Below are 21,347 nucleotides of genomic sequence, written 5' to 3' on the forward strand. Positions count from 1 at the left end.
AAGGGGTGTTTAGGGCCCTGAACAGTGGAAAGGGAGGAGGTAAAAGGGCATGTGTTGCATCTCCTGCACTTGCACAGGAAGGTGCCGGGTGAAGGGGTGTTGAGGGTGATAGAGGAGTGGACCAGGGTGTTGCGGAGGGAGCGGTCCCTTCGGAATGCTGAAAGGGGAGGTGAGGGGAAGATGTGTTTGGTGGTGGGATCACGCTGGAGGTGGCGGAAATGGCGGAGGATGATCTGTTGAATGTGGAGGCTGGTGGGGCGAAAGGTGAGGACAAGGGGAACTCTATTGTGGTTCCGGGAGGGAGGGGAAGGGGTGATGGCAGAAGTGCGGGAGATAGAACGGACACGGTCGAGGGCCATGTCAACCACAGTAGAGGGGAATCCTTGGTTGAGGAAAAGGGAAGACATGTCGGAAGCACTGGTGTGGAAGGTGGCATCATCAGAGCAGATGCGGCGGAGATGGAGAAACTGGGAGAATGGAATAGAGTCCTTACAGGAAGCGGGGTGGGAGGAAGTGTAGTCCAGGTAGCTGTGGGAGTCAGTGGGCTTGTAGTGAATGTTTGTCAATAGCCTATCCCCAGAGATGGAGACAGAGAAGTCGAGGAAGGGAAGGGAAGAGTCAGAGATGGACCATGTGAAGGTGAGGGAAGGGTGGAAGTTGGAAGCAAAGTGAATGAAATTTTCCAGTTCGGGACGAGAGCAGGAAACGGCACCAATACAGTCATCAATGTATCGGGAAAAGAGGTGAGGGAGGGGACCCGAGTAGGACTGGAACAAAGAGTGTTCCACATATCCCACAAAAAGGCAGGCATAGCTAGGACCCATGCGGGTTCCCATAGCAACACCTTTAATTTGGAGGGAGCCAGACAGCCAGACAGAGTGAATACACACGCAGAAGATGGGCTGCTGAATTTTTAGTGTTTTTAGTGTTTAAAGTGGGGGAAAAAAAGGTTCATTTCAAGTTTAAAAAGGTTTTAAAGTTAAATTTAGTTCTAGTTAAGTTAGTTTAGTTTGTTTAGTTAAGTTTAAGTTTAGTTTAGTCTAGATTAAGTAAGGAAGGAAAAGACCACCAAAGAGACCACCAAAGGAAAAAAAAAACAGAGGAAATTAGAAAAAAAAAGCCAAAGAAAAAAAAGAAATAAGGGGAAAAAAAAAAATATACAAACCAAAGAACAGCGGCCGCACGGGGCCACAGCAGCAGCAGAAGCGAGGTGACTCGGCCGCATCGGGAACCGAGGCGCGAAGGCCGCACGGAGACGCAGCGGCAGCCGGAGCGAGGAGACTCGGGGAGGCCGCTTCGGGAAACGAGGCGAATCGGGGAGGCTGCACGGAGACGCAGCGGCAGCCGGAACGAGGTGACTCGGGGAGCCCGAGCGGCGAACGAGACACGGCCCGATCGGCGGCCACAGTCCAGCACCCGAGCGATGACCGCAGTCCAGCACCCGAGCGACGGCCGCAGTCCAGCACCCGTGCGACGACCGCAGTCCAGCACCCGAACGGCAAACGAGGCACAGCCCGAGCGGCGGCTGGGCTAGAAAGCCCGGGAAAGGCCCGAGGAGCCAGGCCCAGAGACCTCTGAGGAGAAGGGGAGCAACCAGAAGGCTTCCAGAAGCAAACCAAGACTGTGAGTACAGGGCCCAGGGAGGGAGACTGAAGCCAGGGAAAGGCCCGAGGAGCCAGGCCGAGACAGAGGCACAGAGACCTCTGAGGGGGAGGGGAACAGCCCGAAGGCACCGGGAAACAGCGGCTCACAGACCCAGACCTGAGAAGGGTGAACCCAGAAGCCGAGGCCCAAGGACCACGGGGTCGGAGAGGGGGACCGGGAAAGTTCGCGAACAGGGAGAGGGAAACACCAAACCCGGGGCCCCAGAAAAGCTTATTCTAAGATCAACAATACTTTACCAAAAATGAGCGAATCAGAAGATCCACAACAGCCCCGCTTCCAGATTCCCCCCAACACCGCAAAAAAAGCTATAAAAGCGATCAAGCATGAGCAGATGAGAGAAAAACCAGAAACACTTTTTGCTGACTGTTACAACAATGGGACAAAAAGTAACCTCATTTTCTACTCAGATCAGCCAGTGGCTTGGATCACAGCAATAAAATCACACTATACCAATGTTAAGCTAGAAAATACCGCAAATGGGTCCATAATGAAAATTAACACACCAGGAGACAGTTCAACTACGACGGTCAACGCGTACAATACCGGAACAATATTAGTGCAAGGCAACCTCGACAAATTTGCAACGGCCTTCAGGACACTGAAAAAATTAACTAAGGGGGGAAGGAACAGCCCCAGAGTGGCCCGCACTCCCCCCAACATTGACAACTTACCAGGAGAAAATCTGCCTGGTCAGGAGGTGAACGAGCCACACAGTTCAAACCAGACACTAACCCCGGGGAACCACAGCCACACGATACAACTGACAAACCCCAGCATAACTACCAGGGAGGAAGCCACACATAGTCCCCCTACCATTCCCAGCTCACCAAGAGAAGAGCAGCATAGCCAGGAAGCGAGTGAGCCCTCCAGGGCCGACCAGCCTAGCCAGGAAGTGAGTGAGCCTTCCAGGGCCGACCAGACACATACCCCGGGATCACACAGCCAGGTACAACCAAAAGATAAATTTAATCAATTAGAGATAGAGATGGTTAAACTTAGAGAGGACTTCCTCAAAATGAATGACGATCAAAATCAGGAGAGGGAGAGACACAAGAGAGAGCTGAAGCTACTTGAGAACCAGGTGAATCTACTTAGGAATCAGGTGAAAGTGCTGCAGGAAAAAGAAGAGAGCCATAGAGGAGAGATAACACCATTAGACCAGCAACCAGAGGCTAGAGATAAGACAAGACAGAGCCGGACGGAACGGCTGCACTCCCACACGGAACAAAAGCAACAGACACACAATACAAGGGGTGCCACACAGACCGACCAGCATACTGATTCGCAATCTTCCCCCACCACCCTGGAACCACAAGCGGGCCGCTCACAAGAGGTATGCACACACCAGACACCCCAGCCCAGCACACATACTATGAGTCCAAGCGAAAGCCACCAGACAGTAAACACAAACAAGGCTGACGTCGTAATACTCATAGACTCAAATGGGAAATTTCTATGGGAGAAAAAGCTATTCCCTAGAAGTAAAGTAGAAAAGATCTGGTGCCCAACAACAAACAGAGCCATGGGATGGCTGACCAAAGCCAGATTAGGCTCCCCCCAACACATAATAATACACACGGGCACAAATGACCTAAAGACCCAACAGAAAGAAGTAGCAACATCGCTCAGAGCAATGATTAGGAAAGCAAGCAGTACATTTCCAAACACTAGAATCACTGTTTCCACAATATTGCCGAGAACAGACTTCAACAACAACACAATTCATGAGATAAATGCCAGCATAGCAAGAGACTGCGAATCAAACCACAACGTACACCTGGCCCAACACCCCACCCTTGATGAGGAATGTCTTTACGACCACGTCCACATCCAAAGGCAAAGAATATCGATCTTTGCTAAAGCCCTGAAGGACGTCGCTTTTAACCGGGTCCATACCCAGACTCCAAGAGGACCCCCCCCCGACCACCAGAGATCAGCGGGGTACATATCAGGAACACTACAAGGACCACCAACACACCAACCGAGACCAGAGAGGATCCCCATGCAAAACAACAATATCAGACCTGCACCACTCCTGTCCCACAGGGGAATAGGACTGCTCCCAGCCAGACAGAGGGAGAGATGCACAGGACGTACGCAATACCTCAGACAGAAACAATCCATTAAGAGACAATAAGCAGATGTGCAGCAGCATCTACTTCCGCCTTATGGATCAAGGACTAATTAATAGAAAGAACTGTAACCAAATTGTATTAACTTTTGTAGACAACTGATGTGATCTTTTTTTTCCCACACTTAGACACGACAAACACGTACCACTCTTTAACCTATCATAGTAAAAGATCAAACTTAACATGAAATCCTTATATATTTCAACCTGGAATATCCAAGGTCTACGCTCTTCACTGCGAGAAGTGAAAAGTAGGACCCCAGAGTTCATAGATGAAACTAAAGACCTAGATATTATCATTTTACAGGAAACTTGGTATAAAGGAAAAGGACACACTGGCTGTCCCCAAGGGTACACTGAGCTGGTGGTCCCCTCCAATAAATTACCAAGTGTAACCCAAGGCAGAGACTCCGGAGGCATACTGATCTGGTTTAAAACAGAACTTAAGAATTACATCAAATTTATAAAAAAGGGCGAAAACCATATGTGGCTCAAACTTGAGAGGGAGATTATCTCAAACACCCAAGATGTTTACATTTGCGCACTTTATATCCCTCCAATCGATTCCCCGTACTTTAAAGAGGACACCTTCTCCAACATGAAGGGGGAAATTATCCAATACCAGGCCCAGGGGAACGTGTTGATCTGTGGGGACCTCAATTCAAGAACGGGCGAAGAACCAGACTTCACCAATAATCAGGGAAACAATTACGTTTTCGGGAATAACCACTTTGACATCCCTTCCCTTCCATACAGGCATAACTGCGACAAGCAGTCAAATACCAACGGAAAACAGCTACTACAGCTCTGTCGAAACCTGGGTCTGTACATTGTCAATGGTAGGTTCATAGGAGACCTCCTAGGAAGATCGACCTATTGCTCACCTCTTGGCTGCAGCACAGTAGGCTATATGATTACAGACTTAGACCCATCCTCTTTCAGAGCATTCACAGTCAAACCACAAACAACACTGTCAGATCACAGTCAAATTACTATGTTCCTCAAAAAGACAGAAACAAACAACATAGAAACACAACCCAGTAAACTATACAACACCAAAAAATCGTACAGATGGGCCAAAAACGACACGGAAAAATACCAGAAAACAATTAGCAATGCATCAACTCAAGCTCTCTTAGACACCTTTCTGGATAACATATACACTCACAATAAAGAAGGCGTAAACCGGGCAGTTAGTAAACTAAACAATATTTTTGATAATTTGGCAACAAATGCAAACTTGAAAGCTCGCAAGAACAAACCCAAAACAAAAAACTATGAAAAATGGTTTGACCGAGATTGCCATAACATGAGGAAAAAACTTAGAAAAATATCAAACCAAAAACACAGACATCCAGAAAACGAGGAACTACGCCTTACTTATTGTCAGACACTAACACAATACAGAAACACACTCAGAACCAAAAAAGAGCAATATATTAAGAATACACTCAGCTCCATGGAGGAATCCATTGATTCCAATTGTTTCTGGGAAAACTTGAAAACACTACACAAAAAACAACACGACGATTTGGCCATTCAAAATGGGGACACATGGGTAAACCACTTTGAAAAATTATACCAGAAAAACACACTAAGACCAGAGCAACACCAAATATGCAAAAAACTGGAAAAGCTAGAAATGGCCATAAAAGATAACCAAAACCCGCTGGACGCCATAATAACAGAAAAAGAACTTCTTGAAAAACTCAAGGACCTGCGACCAGGAAAAGCTTGCGGGACAGACGGCATACTAAACGAGATGATTAAACACACAGACAACAAAATGAAACTGGCTATCCTAAAACTCTTCAACTTGGTTCTGAGTGTCGGTTATTTCCCTGATATCTGGAACAAAGGACTCATAACGCCCATATACAAAAGTGGGGACAAAATCGACCCAAACAACTATCGAGGCATCTGTGTAAACAGTAACCTGGGGAAGGTATTCTTTAGCATCATAAACAAAAGACATAAACTTCCTTGAGGAGCACAATGTCTTGAGTAAAAGCCAAATTGGATTCCTGCCAAACTATAGAACATCCGATCATATCTTCACCCTACAGACCCTAATTGACAAACACGTTCACCATAACAAAAGCAAAATCTACGCATGCTTTGTAGATTTCCAGAAGGCTTTCGACTCCATCTGGCATGACGGTTTATTCCTGAAACTTATCGAAAGTGGGGTAGGAGGGAAAACATATGATGTCATTAAATCAATGTATACAAACAACAAATGTGCAGTTAAAATTGGAGACAAACAAACAAAATACTTCCCACAGGGGCGGGGGGTGACGCAGGGCTCGCCAATCTCACCGACACTCTTTAATATTTACATAAATGGATTGGCAAAACTACTTGAACAATCTACAGCACCCGGCCTCACCCTATATGAATCCAAGGTTAAATTCCTCCTCTATGCAGACGACCTGGTTCTGCTGTCACCTACTAAAGAGGGGCTACAGCAAAACCTGGACCTGCTGGAGTCGTACTGCCAGACTTGGGCCCTGACAATAAATCCCCAAAAAACCAAAGTCCTTGTGTTCCAGCAAAGATCCAAACATCAGGGACCCAAAATAAATTTCACAGTAGGAACAACCAAAATTGAACAAACCACTAACTACACATACTTGGGCTTAAAAATCAGTTCTACGGGAAACTTCAAACTGGCTGTGAATGAACTGAAAGAGAAAGCAAGAAGGGCTTTCTATGCCATCAAAAAATCAATCCAAATAGAAATCCCAATTAGCATTTGGCTCAAAATTTTCAAATCAGTAATTGAACCAATTGCACTCTATGGCAGTGAGGTATGGGGACCGCTAACTCAACAAGAATTTGCAAAATGGGACAAACACCCAATTGAGATCCTACATGCAGAATTCTGTAAAAGTATCCTCCGGACTCCAAGGAAAACAGTAAACAATGCATGCAGGGCGGAACTAGGCCAATATCCATTAATAATCACTATCCAAAAAAGAGCCACCAAATTTTGGAATCACCTACAAATGAGCAATCCCCAATGCTATCACTACGACGCCCTGAAATGCCAAGAGCTGACCATAAAGAAGAATACCCTCAGTCAACTAGTCCTGGGACTCAGTGAAGTAACTACTAACAATACTAACAATAACCAGCCCCAGGACAGTGACAGGGTAACACAAAGAATTCGACCCAACACAATCGTCGCTAAGCAAAAGGAAAAATATCTGACATATTGGGCAGAAACAACAAAAACCCAAAGCAAACTCAATTGCTACTTGGCCCTAAACAGACAATACAACATAGCTGATTACCTGACCATGGTAAAGGATAACAAACTGAGAAGAACCTTGACAAGGTACAGACTTAGCGAACATAGCCTAGCGATCGAAAAAGGCAGACCAGGCTGCCAAGAGAGGACAGGATATGCTCTCACTGCAGTCAGGGAGTGGTGGAGACAGAGATGCACTTCCTCACAGCTTGTGGAAAATATCAGGGCATCAGGGAGAATTTCTACCAAAAATTCTCACAAATATGCCCTGATTTCAGAAATCTGAATGACAACCAAAAACTCCCATTCCTACTGGGAGAGGAGAGAAGCTGTATAACACTGGCGGCACACTATGTTACAGCTTGCCATGAACAGAGGGACAACCAGTAAACTAAGAAAAGAATATATATAAACAATGCGAATGTATACTTATACACTCAGGGATATACCTGTTTATACACTGTATGAATAGAACTGCGTTTATGTGCTAAACCATAAATGTATTTTGATGCTTTGGCAACATAAGATGTAACTTATCATGCCAATAAAGTGATTTGAATTGTGAATTGTGAATTGTGAGTGGAGTCAAAGGAGAAGTTGTCCAATGTGCGAACAAGTTCAGCCAGGCGGAGGAGGGTGGTGGTGGATGGGGACTGGTTGGGGCTCTGTTCAAAGAAGAAGCGGAGCGCCCTCAGGCCATCCTGGTGGGGGATGGAGGTGTAGAGGGATTTGGACATCCATAGTGAAAAGGAGATGTTTGGGGCCAGGAAACTGGAAACTGTTAAAGTGGCGGAGGGCGTCGGAAGAGTCGCGGATGTAGGTGGGAAGAGACTGGACAAGGGGAGAAAAAATAGAGTCGAGATAGGAAGAGATAAGTTCCGTGGGGCAAGAACAGGCTGAAACGATGGGTCTACCAGGGCAGTCCTGTTTGTGGATCTTGGGAAGGAGGTAGAAGCGGGCTGTGCGGGGTTGGGGAACTATGAGGTTGGCGGCCGTGGAGGGAAGATCTCCAGAGGAGATGAGGTCAGTGACAGTCTTGGAAACGGTGGCTTGATGTTCAGAAGTGAGGTCATGGTCCAGGCGGAGGTGTCAGAGAGTTGGCGTTCAGCTTCCGCTAGGTAGAGGTCGGTTCGCCAAACAACAACAGCACCACCCTTGTCAGCAGGTTTAATGACAATTTTGGGTTTGGATCTGAGAGAATGGAGTGCTGCAAGTTCAGAGGGAGGTAGGTTGGAGTGAGTGAGGGGAGCAGAGAAATGGAGACGGCCGATGTCACGCCGGCAGCTTGCAATGAAAAGATCTAGAGGGAGGGGTCCAGGTAGAATGAGAATTCTGAAAACGGGAGAAAGGGTCAGCCGTGCGGGGGCGTTGGGGGAAGTCTCCTGGCCAAAGAAGTGGGCACGGAGACGAAGGCGGCGGAAAAAGAGCTCAGCATCGTGCCGAGCTCGAAATTCATTGCGATGTGGGCGTAAGGGGATGAAGCGCAGGCCTTTGCTGAGGACAGGTTGCGCAGACTAGGCTTTTATTCCCTCGAGTTTAGAGGATTAGAGGATTGAGGGCAGTGAGCACAGGGGGTGATGGGTGAACGGGACTGGGTGTGAGTTAGGACACGGGGCAGTGAGCACAAGGGGTGATGGGTGAACGGGACTGGGTGTGAGTTAGGACACGGGGCAGCGAGCACAGGGGGTGATGGGTGAACGGGACTGGGTGTGAGTTAGGACACGGGGCAGTGAGCACGGGGGGTGATGGGTGAACGGGACTGGGTGTGAGTTAGGATACGGGGCAGTGAGCACGGGGTGATGGGTGAATGGGACTGGGTGTGAGTTAGGACACGGGGCAGTGAGCACGGGCTGGTGGGTGAACGGGACTTGGTGCGAGTTCTGACACGGGGCAGTGAGCACAGGGGTTGATGGGTGAACGGGACTGGGTGTGAGTTAGGACATGGGGCAGTGAGCACAGGGGGTGATGGGTGAACGGGACTGGGTGTGAGTTAGGACACAGGGCAGTGAGCACGGGGTGATGGGTGACCGGGACTGGGTGTGAGTTAGGACACGGGGCGGTGAGCACGGGGTGATGGGTGAACGGGACTGGGTGTGAGTTAGGACACGGGGCAGTGAGCACGGGGTGATGGGTGAACGGGACTGGGTGTGAGTTAGGACACGAGGCAGTGAGCACAGGGGGTGATGGGTGAACGGGACTGGGTGTGAGTTAGGACACGGGGCAGTGAGCACAGGGGGTGATAGGTGAACAGGACTAGGTGTGAGTTAGGACACGGGGCAGTGAGCACATGGGGTGATGGGTGAACGGGACTGGGTGTGAGGACACGGGGCAGTGAGCACAGGGGGTGATGGGTGAACGGGACTGGGTGTGAGTTAGGACACGGGGCAGTGAGCACAAGGGGTGATGGGTGAACGGGACTGGGTGTGAGTTAGGACACGGGGCAGCGAGCACGGGGGGTGATGGGTGAACGGGACTGGGTGTGAGTTAGGACACGGGGCAGTGAGCACGGGGTGATGGGTGAACGGGACTGGGTGTGAGTTAGGACACGGGGCAGTGAGCACAGGGGGTGATGGGTGAACGGGACTGGGTGTGAGTTAGGACACGGGGCAGTGAGCACGGGGTGATGGGTGAACGGGACTGGGTGTGAGTTAGGACACGGGGCAGTGAGCGCAGGGGGTGATGGGTGAACGGGACTGGGTGTGAGTTAGGACACTGGGCAGTGAGCACAGAGGGTGATGGGTGAACGGGACTGGGTGTGAGGACACGGGGCAGTGAGCACATGGGGTGATGGGTGAACGGGACTGGGTGTGAGGACACGGGGCAGTGAGCACGGGGTGATGGGTGAACGGGACTGGGTGTGAGTTAGGACACGGGGCAGTGAGCACAAGGGGTGATGGGTGAACGGGACTGGGTGTGAGTTAGGACACGGGGCAGCGAGCACAGGGGGTGATGGGTGAACGGGACTGGGTGTGAGTTAGGACACGGGGCAGTGAGCACGGGGGGTGATGGGTGAACGGGACTGGGTGTGAGTTAGGACACGGGGCAGTGAGCACGGGGTGATGGGTGAATGGGACTGGGTGTGAGTTAGGACACGGGGCAGTGAGCACAGGTGTGATGGGTGAACGGGGCTGGGTGTGAGTTAGGACACGGGGCAGTGAGCACAGGGGGTGATGGGTGAACGGGACTGGGTGTGAGTTAGGACACGGGGCAGTGAGCACAGGGGGTGATGGGTGAACGGGACTGGGTGTGAGTTAGGACACGGGGCAGTGAGCACAGGGGGTGATGGGTGAACGGGACTGGGTGTGAGTTAGGACACGGGGCAGTGAGCAGAGGGGGTGATGGGTGAACGGGACTGGGTGTATGTTAGGACACGGGGCAGTGAGCACAGGGGGTGATGGGTGAACGGGACTGGGTGAGAGTTAGGACACGGGGCAGTGAGCACAGGGGGTGATGGGTGAACGGGACTGGGTGAGAGTTAGGACACGGGGCGGTGAGCACAGGGTGATGGGTGAACGGGACTGGGTGCGAGTTAGGACACGGGGCAGTGAGCACAGGGGGTGATGGGTGAACGGGACTGGGTGTGAGTTAGGACACGGGGCAGTGAGCACGGGGTGATGGGTGAACGGGACTGGGTGTGAGTTAGGACACGGGGCAGTGAGCACGGGGTGATGGGTGTACGGGACTGGGTGTGAGTTAGGACACGGGGCAGTGAGCACGGGGCGATGGGTGAACGGGACTGGGTGTGAGTTAGGACACGGGGCAGTGAGCACAGGGGGCGATGGGTGAACGGGACTGGATGTGAGTTAGGACACGGGGCAGTGAGCACAGGGGGTGATGGGTGAACGGGACTGGGTGTGAGTTAGGACACGGGGCAGTGAGCACGGGGCGATGGGTGAACGGGACTGGATGTGAGTTAGGACACAGGGCAGTGAGCACAGTGGGTGATGGGTGAACGGGACTGGGTGTGAGTTAGGACACGGGGCAGTGAGCACGGGGTGATGGGTGAACAGGACTGGGTGTGAGTTAGGACACGGGGCAGTGAGCACAGGGGGTGATGGGTGAACGGGACTGGGTGTGAGTTAGGACACGGGGCAGTGAGCACAGGGGGTGATGGGTGAACGGGACTGGGTGTGAGTTAGGACACGGGGCAGTGAGCACAGGGGGTGATGGGTGAACGGGACTGGGTGTGAGTTAGGACACGGGGCAGTGAGCACTGTGGGTGATGGGTGAACGGGACTCGGTGCGAGTTAGGACACGGGGCAGTGAGCACAGGGGGTGATGGGTGAACGGGACTGGGTGTGAGTTAGGACACGGGGCAGTGAGCACAGGGGGTGATGGGTGAGCGGGACTGGGTGCGAGTTAGGACACGGGGCAGTGAGCACGGGGTGAGGGGTGAACGGGACTGGGTGTGAGTTAGGACACAGGGCAGTGAGCACAGAGGGTGATGGGTGAACGGGACTGGGTGTGAGTTAGGACACGGGGCAGTGTGCACAGTGGGTGATGGGTGAACGGGACTGGGTGTGAGTTAGGACACGGGGCAGTGAGCACGGGGTGATGGGTGAGCGGGACTGGGTGCGAGTTAGGAAACGGGGCAGTGAGCACAGGGGGTGAGGGGTGAACGGGACTGGGTGTGAGTTAGGACACAGGGCAGTGAGCACAGAGGGTGATGGGTGAACGGGACTGGGTGTGAGTTAGGACACGGGGCAGTGTGCACAGTGGGTGATGGGTGAACGGGACTGGGTGTGAGTTAGGACACGGGGCAGTGAGCACAGGGGGTGATGGGTGAATGGGACTGGGTGCGAGTTAGGACACGGGGCAGTGAGCACAGGGGGTGATGGGTGAACGGGACTTGGTGCGAGTTTGGACGCGGGGCAGTGAGCACGGGGTGAGGGGTGAACGGGACTGGGTGTGAGTTAGGACACGGGGCAGTGAGCACGGGGTGATGGGTGAACGGGACTGGGTGTGAGTTAGGACACGGGGCAGTGAGCACAGGGGGTGATGGGTGAACGGGACTGGGTGTGAGTTAGGACACGGGGCAGTGAGCACAGGGGGCGATGGGTGAACGGGACTGGGTGTGAGTTAGGACACGGGGCAGTGAGCACAGGGGGTGATGGGTGAACGGGACTGGGTGTGAGTTAGGACACGGGGCAGTGAGCACAGGGGGTGATGGGTGAACGGGACTGGGTGTGAGTTAGGACACGGGGCAGTGAGCACAGGGGGTGATGGGTGAACGGGACTGGGTGTGAGTTAGGACATGGGGCAGTGAGCACAGGGGGTGATGGGTGAACGGGACTGGGTGTGAGTTAGGACACAGGGCAGCAGAGGTTCGGATGAGCTGAAGTTTACAGAGGGTGGGAGGTAGGAGGCCGGCCAGGAGTGCTTTGGAATAGTCGAGTCTGGAGGTAACAAATGCATGGATGAGGGTTTCAGCAGCAGATGAGCTGAGGCAGCGGCGGAGACGGGCGATGTTACTGAGGTGGAAGTAGATGGTCTTGGTGATGGAGCGGATACGGGATCGGAAGCTCGGCTTAGGGTCAAGGAGGACACCGAGGTTGCAAACAGTCTGGTTCAGCCTCAGACAGATGCTAGGGCGAGGGACGAAGTTGGTGGCTAGTGAACGGAGTTTGTGGTGGGGCCCGAAGACAATGGCCTCGGTCTTCCCAATATTTTAATTGGAGGAAATTTCTGCTCACCCAGCACTGGCTGTCAGACAAGCAGTGCGACAAATCAGAGACCGTGGAGGGGTCGAGAGAGGTGGTGGCGAGGTAGAGCTGGGTGTCGGCAGCGTCGATGTGGAACATGACGTCGTGCCGAGGGGCAGCGTGTGGATAGCGAAGGGTGGGGCGGGGGGCGGGCGCTACCGTGCTCCCATCGGACGTCTCGCGTATCTGCCCACCTGGGAAGGGGTCAAAAAAAAATCCAAACAGCCTTCCCACTCCTGATTCTGATCCCGCCGGATAGCGTGCAAAAGTGTGGAGGACAGGCACGGACAGGATGAGCCTGACGCAGTTGAATAGCCTCCTGACCCTCAGTGTCGGGAGTGCCGCTCACACACGGGCAGTGGCCACGTGGATGTTGACCAGCACCCGGCAAAGCTTAATCAGAGGGAGAAAGATGCTTGGAATCGTTTTTTTACACAATGTAAAGTAAACTTAAACGATTATATATACAAATTTTTTTTAAAATTGGAGGACACTCACCTCCGTACATTATTTTTAATGTTGAAACGCTGCCGGCAGGCGCTCCTGACGCAAGCTCGTCTGCCAATATGGCGGGCAGCGTAATTCCTCTCCGCCATTTTCAGGCCTTTGTAGTCCGCTGGGCACCTGAAAAACAGGCACAACACGGCACAATGTTTAGATGGGGGAGAAGTGGTTTTGGTAAATCCCCTCCTCCACCATCTCTTTCTTTCTCTCTCTTTCTTTCTTTCTTTCTTTCTTTCCCTCTTTCTTTCCCTCTTTTTCTTTCTCCTGCAGCTGATAGGACCATCGCACCCCTTGTAACCAGCTGCTCTGGAGGTGCCGAGCACTGACCTGGCGAGACTGCCTCAGCCCCAGGTTCGCCCCCGCCCCGCCCTGCCCCTTTGCTTTCTGCCCTCCATTACCCCCGCCCGGCGAGACGTGGCACAGTCTCCGTTTGGAGCCTTCTTGCTGAGATTGGGATTCCCGGGGGAGGGGGCGGGGGGTCTTGAACTCGAGCCCATCTCCCATTGCAGACGGAAGTGGCAGATGAGCAGGAACAGCATCCGGAGTGAGGCTGCTGTGCATTTCGCCCCCACCCCCCCCCCCGCTACATCCCGAATCGGAGCCTTCTGACGAGGAGGAGGAGTAAATCACGGGGCGGGTGCAGAGAAGAGAAAAATACTTTGTGCAATATCTGAAGGAAAGGTTCATTTGTTTTTAATGGTTCCTCCTGGTTGTCTAGCAGGATGTCGTCCGGCAGCCTCTGTTCCTGGATATTTACGAGAACAAGGCAGCTCTCAACAAAAAGTTGAGAAAGAAGCACAGAAATGACACGAAAAGGAAGTTAAAAATCCCCACATTTACTAAGGTAAGAAGACCATGAGAAGGGTGGAAGCCCCGGGGCGTGGGAGCCGTGGTCCGTGTGTCAGGATCTCTCCCATTGCTTCATTCAGCAGGACTCACCGGTCCAGAGCACGGTTACCACATTCCGTTCACCCATCGCCCCCACCGTGCTTGCTGACCGACATTGGCTCCCAGTCCGGCATCTCCTTAATTCTAAAATTCTGATGATTGTTTTTAAATCCCTCCATGGCCTCGCCCCTCCCTCTCTCTCTGACCTCCTCCATCCCCACAACCCCTCGAGATCTCTGCACCCCTCCAATTCTGGCCTCTTGCGCATCCCCAATTTTAATCGCTCCACCATTGGCGGCCGTGCCTTCAGCCGCCTGGGCCCCGAGCTCTGGAATTCCCTCCCTAAACCTCTCTGCCTCTCTCTCCGTTGTAAGAAGTTCCTTAAAAATCTACCTCTTTGACCAAGCCTGTCCTGATATCTCCTTATGTGGCTCGGTGTCAAATCTTGTCTGATAATCACTGCTGTGAAGCACCTTGGGATGTTTTACTACGTTAAAGGCGCTATATAAATACAAAGCTGTTGTTACTGAAGGTGGAGCTCTGGAGGAGGTAAGGGACTTCCTCCCCTCGCACTGTGCCCCCTGCTGGGTCTACAGGGCTGAAGTGGCCGCCCTCTGGTCCTTGGCACAGTCTGCCAGACTCGGGCACGGTCCAGTGCTCTGTCTGATACCCCCGGCGCCCCGAATCTCCGAACCAATCACTGCTGTCGAGACTCCTCTACCAGCAGCAGGTCCTCGGGGGCTCACCGCTTATACGGCCATGAGACTCTCAGCTTTCTTTTCGGAACATTAGGATCAGGAGGAGGCCATTCAGCCCCTCGAGTCTGTTCCCCCATTCAGTGAGATCATGGCTGATCTGTATCTTAACTCCATCTACCCACCTTGGTTCCGTAACCCTTAATACACTTACCCAAAAAATCTCAGTTTTGAAATTTCCAATTGACCCCCAGCCTCAACAGCTTTTCGGGGGGAGAGAGTTCCAGATTCCCACCCCCCTTTGTGTGAAGAAGTGCTTCCTGACATCACCCCTGAACAGCCTGGCTCTAATTTTAATGTTCTGCCCCCTTGTTCTGGACTCCACAACCTCCCCCCGCCCCCCCCCCCCGCCAACCCCCCACCCCGCACCCCGCCACCAGCATTGTCACTAATCTAACTGGCCAAAAGATGGATGAGCAGTGTGGGAAGTGGAAAGTTTGCCACGCTGGTGATGCTAGTGTGTGCCGTGTGTAAGACTCACTGCAGCAACTCGCCAAGGCTTCTTCGGCAGCACCTCCTAAACTCGCGACCTCTCCCACCGAGAAGGACAAGGGCAGCAGGCGCATGGGAACACCACCACCTCCAGGTTCCCCCCCAAGTCACACACCATCCTGACTTGGAAATATATCGGCCGTTCCTTCATCGTCGCTGGGTCAAAATCCTCCCTAACAGCACTGTGGGAGCACCTTCACCACACGGACTGCAGCGGTTCAAGAAGGCGGCTCACCACCACCTTCTCAAGGGGCAGCTAGGGATGGGCAATAAATGCTGGCCTTGCCAGCGACGCCCACATCCCGAGAATGAATGTAAAAAAAAAAGCTTGAAAACTCCATTCCTCCGACTGCAGCATCGCCCCTCCCCCCACCCGCCCGCTACCCCACCCCCCTGCTTCACCCCCATCCTCCCCCGCTTCACCCCCATCCTCCCCCGCTCCACCCCCATCCCCCACCCCATCCCCCTGCTTCACCCCCATCCTCCCCCGCCCCACCCCCATCCCATCCCCCTGCTTCACCCCCATCCTCCCCCGCTCCACCCCCATCCCCCTGCTTCACCCCCATCCTCCCCTACTCCCATCCCCACCCCCCACCCCATCCCCCCGCTCCACCCTTGGCAGCCGTGCTTCTGCTGCCTAGGCCTCAAGCTCAGGAGTTCCCTCCTCTCCGCCTCTTTACCTCTCTCTCCTCCTTGACACCGATCTCTTTGACCAAGGATTTGAGCACCCCTCCTAATATCTCTTCCTCTTGCCTGCATTGACGTGAAGTGCCTTGGGATGATTTTCTACGTCAAAGGCCCGACTCAGTTTCTGTGATAGTAGCTGCAGAGCTCATTACGGCAACAGATAGCGTTTGATCCATTTGCGGCAGCGGCGAATTCGCACCCAGTCCCGTTCACCCATCACCCCCTGTGCTCGTTGACCTACATTGGCACCCGGTCCGGCAACGCCTCGATTTTAAAATTCTCATCCTCATTTTCAATGGGCCTCGCCCCTCCCTATCTCTGTAACCTCTTCCGGCCCCACAACTCCTCCGAGATCTCTGCGCTCCTCCAATTCTGGCCTCTTGCGCATCCCCGATTTTAATCACTCCACCATTGGCGGCCGTGCCTTCAGCTGCCTGGGCCCCGAGCTCTGGAATTCCCTCCCTAAACCTCTCCGCCTCTCCTCCTTTAAGACCCTCCTTAAAACCGACCTCTTTGACCAAGCTCTTGATCATCTGCCCCAATATCTCCTTATGTGACTCAGTTTCAAAGTCTGTTTGATAATCGCTCCTTGGGATGTTTTACTGCGTTAAAGGCGCTATACAAATGCAACTTGTTGTTGTTGGTGTTCTCCTCAGTATAGTAGACTTGTTATCCTCAATGGTGACTGAATGTGTTTCCTTCATTCCTCAGAGGTCCAGGAAAACACCGGCAGATTTAGGTGAGCACAGCATTTAGTAACACTTCTATCCCTCGGTTAGACTTGTGGGACAGGGTGGAGCAGTGGGATTGGCACTAGTCTTACATCCCAGGGATCCTAGGTACAAATCCAGTTCAGAGATATGGGGTGAAGTGAGTTTGCAAGCGTGTGGACACAGCTCAAAATGGTCCCCACTCCAGAGCAAAGTTGGCAGATGTCATTCAGAGAGACCATAAGTGCATGAAATGGCAACAGGAATATCTCACCAATCGTGCGGTTGCAGATTGGGCTGAGTCCCATTGATGGGACAGTGGGAGCTTTACTCTGTATCTAACCCGTGCTGTACCTGCCCTGGGAGTGTTTGATGGGACAGTGTAGAGGGAGCTTTACTCTGTATCTAACCCGTGCTGTACCTGCCCTGGGAGTGTTTGATGGGACAGTGTAGAGAGAGCTTTACTCTGTATCTAACCCGTGCTGTACCTGCCCTGGGAGTGTTTGATGGGACAGTGTAGCGGGAGCTTTACTCTGTATCTAACCCGTGCTGTACCTGCCCTGGGAGTGTTTGATGGGACAGTGTAGAGGGAGCTTTACTCTGTATCTAACCCATGCTGTACCTGCCCTGGGAGTGTTTGATGGGACAGTGTAGAGGGAGCTTTACTCTGTATCTAACCCGTGCTGTACCTGCCCTGGGAGTGTCTGATGGGACAGTGTAGAGGGAGCTTTACTCTGTATCTAACCCATGCTGTACCTGCCCTGGGAGTGTTTGATGGGACAGTGTAGAGGGAGCTTTACTCTGTATCTAACCCGTGCTGTACCTGCCCTGGGAGTGTTTGATGGGACAGTGTAGAGGGAGCTTTACTCTGTATCTAACCCGTGCTGTACCTGTCCTGGGAGTGTTTGATGGGACAGTGCAGAGGGAGCTTTACTCTGTATCTAACCCGTGCTGTACCTGTCCTGGGAGTGTTTGATGGGGACAGTGTAGAGGGAGTTTTACTCTGTATCTAACCTGTGCTGTACCTGTCCTGGGAGTGTTTGATGGGGACAGTGTAGAGGGAGCTTTACTCTGTATCTAACCCATGCTGTACCTGTCCTGGGAGTGTTTGATGGGACAGTGTAGAGGGAGCTTTACTCTGTATCTAACCCGTGCTGTACCTGTCCTGGGAGTGTTTGATGGGGACAGTGTAGAGGGAGCTTTACTCTGTATCTAACCCGTGCTGTACCTGTCCTGGGAGTGTTTGATGGGACAGTGTAGAGGGAGCTTTACTCTGTATCTAACCCGTGCTGTACCTGTCCTGGGACTGTTTGAGGGGGACAGTGTAGAGGGAGCTTTACTCTGTATCTAACCCGTGCTGTACCTGCCCTGGGAGTGTTTGATGGGACAGTGTAGAGGGAGCTTTACTCTGTATCTAACCCGTGCTGTACCTGCCCTGGAACTGTTTGATGGGACAGTGTAGAGGGAGCTTTACTCTGTATCTAACCCGTGCTGCACCTGGCCTGGGAGTGTTTGATGGGACAGTGTAGAGGGAGCTTTACTCTGTATCTAACCCGTGCTGTACCTGCCCTGGGAGTGTTTGATGGGACAGTGTAGGGGGAGCTTTACTCTGTATCTAACCCGTGCTGTACCTGCCCTGGGAGTGTTTGATGGGACAGTGTAGAGGGAGCTTTACTCTGTATCTAACCCGTGCTGTACCTGCCCTGAGAGTGTTTGATGGGACAGTGTAGAGGGAGCTTTACTCTGTATCTAACCTGTGCTGTACCTGCCCTGGGAGTGTTTGATGGGACAGTGTAGAGGGAGCTTTACTCTGTATCTAATCTGTGCTGTACCTGCCCTGGGAATGTTTGATGGGACAGTGTAGAGGGAGCTTTGCTCTGTATGATTTTTCTCCCGTGTTTTTGCTCACAGCAGTGTCCGAAAAAGAATCCTTAATTCCAGGAGACCCTAGTGTGAGCAGTAGAGGAAGGAACTGAACCTGTCTCTCGAGAAAGGCAGGGTTCAAGGTGGTGGCGTGAGATTGAGATCAATCAAAGAGCGGTGTGCCAGTTGGAGGTTGTCGTTACACAAACAGGCCATTTGGCCCAACCAATCCATGCCGATGTTTATACTCCACACGAGCCAAAATAGTGGCCGTGGGATCTTTAGCCTCCACCTCGGGGAGCAGATGGGGCCTCAGTTTAAAGTGTCATCCAAAAGATGGCTCCTCCGATACTGCGGTGCTTTTTTGGACTGCCCTGGAGTGTCAGCCTGGATTTTGTGCTCAAGTCTCTGAATTTGTACTTGAACCCACATCCTTCTGACTCAGAGGCGAGAGAGAGAGAGTGACCCACTGAGCCACGGTTGACACACTGCACTCTGCCATCTTCTCATTGCTCTTAAAAATTATTTCGCTTCTATGAAATTGGTGCCGTGACTTTCTGTTTTTTGCTATGCGCCTTTCTGCCCACAAGCCCCAATTCCGATTGTACTGGATCCGCAGATCCAATGGACCCAGTGCTATGGTGGGAAGTTCCAATCCCAGTCCTCAACTAATGCTGCTTAGATCCGAACACGTGGTGCCCAGAGTGTGGCTCAGGAATGACTCTCCCCCCACACGCACCACTGCGCCCCTCCTCCCACCGTGCAACCCCGCACCGACACAGCTGTGATGGGGAAAACTGCAGCAAGTGCTCGTCCGACCATCCACCCTCCTTGGTGCTGTGATATTCATCCATCGTTCGCTGCGAGATTCATCCATCGTACACTGCGATATTCACCCATCGTACGCTGCAACATTCATCCATCGTACGCTGCGATATTCATCCATTGTACGCTGCAATATTCATCCATCGTAAGCTGCGATATTCACCCATCGTAAGCTGCGATATTCACCCATCGTAAGCTGCGATATTCACCCATCGTAAGCTGCTATATTCACCCATCGTAAGCTGCGATATTCACCCATCGTAAGCTGCGATATTCACCCATCGTACGCTGCGATATTCACCCATCGTAAGCTGCGATATTCACCCATCGTAAGCTGCGATATTCACCCATCGTACGCTGCGATATTCACCCATCGTAAGCTGCGATATTCACCCATCGTAAGCTGCGATATTCACCCATCGTAAGCTGCGATATTCACCCATCGTACGCTGCGATATTCACCCATCGCACGCTGCGATATTCACCCATCGTAAGCAGCGATATTCACCCATCGTAAGCTGCGATATTCACCCATCGTACGCTGCGATATTCACCCATCGTACGCTGCGATATTCACCCATCGTACGCTGCGATATTCACCCATCGTACGCTGCGATATTCACCCATCGTACGCTGCGATATTCACCCATCGTACGCTGCGATATTCACCCATCGTACGCTGCGATATTCACCCATCATAAGCAGCGATATTCACCCATCGTACGCTGCGATATTCACCCATCGTAAGCTGCGATATTCACCCATCGTACGCTGCGATATTCACCCATCGTACGCTGCGATATTCACCCATCGTACGCTGCGATATTCACCCATCCTAAGCAGCGATATTCACCCATCGTACGCTGCGATATTCACCCATCATAAGCAGCGATATTCACCCATCGTACGCTGCGATATTCACCCATCGTACGCTGCGATATTCACCCATCGTACGCTGCGATATTCACCCATCGTAAGCAGCGATATTCACCCATCGTAAGCTGCGATATTCACCCATCGTACGCTGCGATATTCACCCATCGTACGCTGCGATATTCACCCATCGTACGCTGCGATATTCACCCATCGTACGCTGCGATATTCACCCATCGTACGCTGCGATATTCACCCATCGTACACTGTGATATTCACCCATCGTACGCTGCGATATTCACCCATCGTACACTGTGATATTCACCCATCGTAAACTGCGATATTCACCCATCGTACACTGTGATATTCACCCATCGTACGCTGCGATATTCACCCATCGTACACTGTGATATTCACCCATCGTACGCTGCGATATTCACCCATCGTACACTGTGATATTCACCCATCGTAAACTGCGATATTCACCCATCGTACACTGTGATATTCACCCATCGTACGCTGCGATATTCACCCATCGTACACTGTGATATTCACCCATCGTAAACTGCGATATTCATCCATCGTACGCTGCGATATTCACCCATCGTACGCTGCGATATTCACCCATCGTACACTGTGATATTCACCCATCGTAAACTGCGATATTCATCCATCGTAAGCTGCGATATTCACCCATCGTACGCTGCGATATTCACCCATCGTACGCTGCGATATTCACCCATCGTACACTGTGATATTCACCCATCGTACGCTGCGATATTCACCCATCGTAAGCAGCGATATTCACCCATCGTACACTGTGATATTCACCCATCGTACGCTGCGATATTCACCCATCGTACGCTGCGATATTCACCCATCGTACGCTGAGATATTCACCCATCGTACGCTGCGATATTCACCCATCGTACGCTGCGATATTCACCCATCGTACACTGTGATATTCACCCATCGTACACTGTGATATTCACCCATCGT

At 52.1% G+C, this 21,347-nt stretch overlaps 1 protein-coding gene across 1 annotated transcript in view; it reads left to right on the plus strand.

Annotated features, from left to right (window-relative positions):
* Positions 1 to 21,347, plus strand: part of LOC147111338 (uncharacterized) — a 161,454-nt gene that overhangs the window by 91,236 nt on the left and 48,871 nt on the right. The window contains exons 25-26 of the mRNA XM_086000011.1: positions 13,974 to 14,099; positions 16,789 to 16,816. Coding sequence (XP_085856137.1) covers positions 13,974 to 14,099; positions 16,789 to 16,816 — 154 coding nt within the window. The remainder of the gene's footprint in view (positions 1 to 13,973; positions 14,100 to 16,788; positions 16,817 to 21,347) is intronic.

Source organism: Somniosus microcephalus, chromosome 11 (assembly GCF_052327205.1).
Source record: "Somniosus microcephalus isolate GS21.2 chromosome 11, FLI_Smic_1.0, whole genome shotgun sequence".
In the NCBI taxonomy this organism is placed as follows: Eukaryota; Metazoa; Chordata; class Chondrichthyes; order Squaliformes; family Somniosidae; genus Somniosus; species Somniosus microcephalus.